Source organism: Olea europaea, chromosome 21 (genome assembly GCF_002742605.1).
Source record: "Olea europaea var. sylvestris chromosome 21, O_europaea_v1, whole genome shotgun sequence".
NCBI classification, from domain to species: domain Eukaryota; kingdom Viridiplantae; phylum Streptophyta; class Magnoliopsida; order Lamiales; family Oleaceae; genus Olea; species Olea europaea.
In genome coordinates this window covers 2,459,721-2,464,689 of record NC_036257.1, presented here as the reverse complement: position 1 = coordinate 2,464,689, position 4,969 = coordinate 2,459,721, and the positions used below count along the sequence as shown (strand labels likewise).

The window sequence follows — 4,969 nt, the reverse complement described above, 5'->3', positions numbered from 1 at the left end:
TCCCCGCCAGCGAGATATCTCCCCCCGTCGAAGAGAACATGGCATAGATAGAACTAGAGAAGGACACATGCATCGCGGGAACCGCCATACACGAGAGGAGGCCCCTATTCACGAGATAGACACCATTTTTGGAAGCCCCTATATGGTAGGAAAGACTCGAAACGCAAAACGAAATTACGTCCAAGAGGCCAAATGCCTCCCACTGACCAGTTATATCGTGGACAGTAGCTCCTGAAGAAACTAAGTACCGCCCATCATCTTCACCCAAGAGGACTCTGAAGGGGTTCACTACCCCCATTGTGATGAACTTGTGGTAAGGGTCTTTGTGGCCTGAAATGGACTCAAGCGAATGCTAGTAGACAATGATAGCTCTGTTAACATCCTGTTCGGATCCACCTTTAACAATATGATCCTGGACCATGAGTTGACGCCCACAACCACTCCTCTATATGGATTTACCGGAGATAGTATCACTTCGAGAGGAAAGATAACATTGGCGGTAGAGATGGGAGAGTCCCCCCAAATCACCATGAACTTCATTGAATTCTTTATTGTAGACAGTCGATCGGCCTACCACGGAGTCTTGGGTAGACCAGCCCTGAAGGAGTTGGGAGCCATCACTTCCATCCACCACTTTTGCATAAGACTTCCAACTGAGAACGGGGTGATAGCAATGAGAGGTGACCAAAGAGGATCTAGAGAGTACTACCTGAGCTCCATCAGAAAGGTCCAGCCCCAAGCGTACATGACATCCTGACTGATATGGATATGATAGACGTCCCAAGTGAGGCCCCTCCAGAACGAGAGGATGTTGACATGATTGACGCATCTCCCGAGCAGGAAGAACTCTCCATGATCGATGAGATCGATCCCCGCGTGATTCAGTACAAACCCCAAGCAACTCCGATTGAAGAACTAGAAAGCTTCCTGGTCAAGCCTTGCGACCCCGTGACGGTGTTGAAAGTGGGCGTAGGCCTGAGCAACGACATAAAAGAAAGATTGAAAGACTTTCTTTACAAGAACCTTGAGTCTTTGCTTGGAGGCATGAGAACATGGTGGGCATAGACCCCAAGGTCAGCTGCCACCACCTAAAAATGGATCCTAAGGTTGCCTCGCACCAACAGAAGAGAAGAGCCCTCAACCTAGAAAGATATGAGGCTCTGAAGGAAGAAGTGCAAAAGCTAATCGAGAATGGCTTCATTAGAGAGGCCATCTACCTGTAGTGGGTCTCCAACCCGGTGCTAGTTAAGAAGCACAATGATAAGTGGAGGGTATGTATTGACTTTACCAATCTCAACAAGGCATGTCCCAAGACAGCTTCCCACTTTCAAGAATTGCTCAATTGGTTGACTCCACAGCCGGGTATGAGCTCCTGAGCTTCATGGATGCCTACTCTGGCTACAACCGAATACCCATGTACCCGTCCGATGAGGAGAACATCTCCTTTATCATTGACAGAGGCCTTTACTGCTACAAGATGATACCCTTTGGGTTAAAAAACACCGGGGCCACCTATAAAAGGCTTGTCAACAAAATGTTTGTAGACCTCATCGGCAAGACAATAGAAGTCTACGTTGACGATATGCTTGTGAAAAGCCTGAAGGTGGACGACCATATGACGCACTTGGATAACACTTTTCGAATGCTCAGGAGGTACAGGATGAAGCTTAACCCCTTCAAATGTGCTTTTGGCGTTACCTCGGTAAGTTCCTGGGATGCATGGTCAACCAAAGAGGAATCGAAGCCAACCCTAAATAGATCAATGCCTTTCTCAAGATGAGATCACCCCAAAAATCCAAGGAAGTCCAAAGCCTAACGGGATGAGTGGCAACCCTTAGCCGCTTTGTCTCCAAGGCCACCGATAAATACTTCCCGTTCTTCAAGGTATTGAAAGTCAGAAAGAAGTTCGAATGGAATGAGGAATGTGAAGAGCCTTCCAGGGCCTGAAAAGGCATCTAGGGCAGGCCCTCCTCCTCTCTAAACCAAAGCCCGATGATATCCTTCAACTACACCTGGCCATCTCCAATGAGGCCATTAGTGCGGTCCTAACCTGAGAAGAAGGAACCACCCAACTTCCCGTATATTACACCAGCAAGGCACTCCTATCTCCAGAAACTCGCTATCCCGATATGGAGAAGCTAACCTTAGACTCGATCATAGCCTCTAGGAAGCGGAGGCCCTACTTCCAAGCACACACCATTCACGTTCTAACCAATTTCCCTTTGAGGCAAGTACTACAAAAGTCGGATGCCTCGAAAAGACTACTGAAATTGGTAATAGAGCTAAGTGAATTTAACATTGTCTTTAAGACAAGGGCAGCCATCAAGGGCCAAGCCTTAGCTGATTTTGTAGCAGAGTTCACCAATGTATCCGAGATGGAAGAGGTTATGGAACCTGTTGAGCCCCCCACGTGGAACTTATTTGTGGATGGTTCGGCTGGAGACACAAGTTCGGGAGCTGGGATAGTCCTTCTCAGCCCGGAAGGTCACAAGCTGAACTCAGCCGTGAGATTCGGATTTAAGGCCACCAACAATGCTGCTGAGTATGAAGCGGTCCTTACGGGCCTTAGATTAGCTAAAGAAATGCAAGTAAGGAGGCTATATATCAATAGTGACACCCAGCTGGTGGTGAACCAAGTGAATGGCAGTTTTTCAGCTAAAGATAAAACCATGGCCTCCTACTTGAAGATGTTGATGAATCTCCTCCCATCTTTTGAAGAATTTGAAATAATGTAGATCTCTTGCCTCGAGAACGCACATGCAGATGCTCTCTCTAAACTCATGAGTAGTAGAGACTCCGAGTTACTTGATATAGTACCAATTGAGCACCTCCCCACGCTGTCTATCGAGGCCTCTGAGGTGATGTAGGTCGAAGGAACCCTTACCTGGATGCAACCAGTCATAGCCTACCTAAAAGACCAAGTCCTGCCTACTGACAAAGATGAGACCTACAAGCTGAGAAGGAGGTCAGCTCATTTCCTCTTTCTTGATGATGTACTCTACAAAAGAAGCTTATCCTCCCCACTTCTTCGTTGCATGGGGGGAGATGAGGCCACTTACATTCTAAGAAAAGTCCACGAAGGTGTTTGCGGCAATCATTCAGGAGGACCAACCTTGGTACAAAAGGTACTGAGGCAAGGGTATGACTGACCCACCTTGAAAAAGGATACGCTTCAGTTCGTACGCAAATGTAACAAGTGCTAACGGTTCTCCTCCATTCAGAGGCAACCCTCGTAGGAGCTAATTACCATCTCTAGCCCATGGCCCTTCTCCAAGTGGGGACATGGATCTAATAGGTCCTGTGCCTAAAGGCAGAAGAGGCGCGAACTTTGCCATTGTCGCCATTGTCTACTTCACAAAGTAGGTTGAGGCCGAACCGCTAACAAAAATCACAGAAGCAAACACCTCCAAGTTCTTTTGGAAGAATATCATATACTAGTTCGAAATTCCCCACTCCATAGTTTCATACAATGAAAGGCAGTTCAACAATAAAAAAGGTTAGGAACCAATGCGACGAACTTGGAATCAAGAAGAACTTCTCAACGCCTCATCATCCTCAAGCCAATGGCCAAGTTAAAGCTGTAAATAAGACGATCAAACATGTCCTTAAAAGAAAATTGGATGCATCAAAGGGAGCTTGGGTTGATGAGCTACCTCAAGTGCTTTAGGTAATTCAAACTACCACTAGAACTCCTACGAGAGAAACTCCTTTCCTCATGGCCTATGGAACCAAAGCCAGGAGCCCAATCGAGGTCGGCTTACCATCACCGCGTTGTCTGCACTTTAGCAAAATATCTAATGATGAGCTATAGAGGTTCAACCTTGACTTCATTGTTGAAAAAAAAGATGACTCCCAACTGAGGCTCGCCGCTTACTAAAGGAAAATGATCAAATACTTCAACTCTAAGGTGAAGAAAAGGTCCTTCCGAATCAATGACCTGGCCCTTAGGAGAGTCTTCCTCTCCTCCAAAGGACTTGGAGAAGGTACCGTGGGTCCAAACTGGGAAGACCCTTACAGAGTTAAATAATAACTCTGACTCGGCACCTACAGAATCGAAGACATGAAGGGCAAGGCACAACCTCGTCCATGGACCATTGAGCATCACAGAATTTACTACCAATAATTGTACTACATCCCTGGAGGATCTTTCCCAGCTTATGCAACTATTTCAGCTTCAATAAAATGTCATTAAATTCATATACGACTCTCGAAGCGTGGGAGCCTCGGAGAAGAGGTCCAGATCCCCACCTCTAGGGTCACCTCACCTGGACTCCGAGGTTCACTCCACATGCCTTCCTTTGGCAAGGTTGAATGCCAATGGAAGAATCCTCTACATGGCTGCACCATCCACCATGTAGGAAAGTGTGAGAGCCTCGGAGGAGAGGTCCAGACCCCCCAACTCTGGGGTCACCTGGCCTGGACTCCGAGGCTCACTCCACATGCCTTCCTTTGGCAAGGCTGAATGCCAATGGGAGAAACCTCTAAATGGCTGCACCATCCACTATGTAGGGAAGCATGAGAGCCTCAGAGACCCCCAACTCTGGGGTCACCTCGCCTGGACTCCGAGGCTCACTCCACATGCCTTCCTTTGGCGAGGTTGAACGCTAATGGGAGAAGCCTCTACATGGCTGCACCATCCATCATGTAGGAAAGCGTGAGAGCCTTGGAGGAGAGGTCCAGACTCCCAACTCTGGGGTCACCTCGCATAAACTCTGAGTCTCACTCCATATGCCTTCCTTTGACGAGGCTGAACGCCAATGGGAGAAGCCTCTACATGGCTGCACCATCCACCATGTAGGGAAGCGTGGAAGCCTTGGAGGAGAGGTCCAAGCCCCCAACTCTGGCGTCACTTCGCATAAACTCCGAGGTTCACTCCACATACCTTCCTTGGGTGAGGCTGAATGCCAACGAGAGAAGCCTCTACATGGTCACACCATCCACCACGTAGGGAAGTGTGGGAGCCTCGAAA

The 4,969-nt window shown here is 48.0% G+C and overlaps 1 protein-coding gene across 1 annotated transcript; it reads left to right on the top strand.

The window, feature by feature from the left end:
* The first annotated feature begins 2,888 nt into the window (after nt 1–2,888).
* Nucleotides 2,889–3,667, top strand: LOC111370000. Its single transcript, XM_022991719.1, has 2 exons — nt 2,889–3,125; nt 3,461–3,667. The coding sequence occupies exons 1-2, from the start codon at nt 2,889–2,891 to the stop codon at nt 3,665–3,667; spliced, it is 444 nt and encodes a 147-aa protein (XP_022847487.1).
* The last annotated feature ends 1,302 nt before the right edge of the window (nt 3,668–4,969 follow it).

Coding starts and splice junctions, on each gene's coding strand:
- LOC111370000 (XM_022991719.1), top strand. CDS start 2,889: ATGCAACCAGTCATAGCCTACCTAAAAGACCAAGTCCTGCCTACTGAC. Junction 3,126..3,460: donor GACCAACCTTGGTACAAAAG/GTACTGAGGCAA, acceptor CCCACTCCATAG/TTTCATACAATGAAAGGCAG.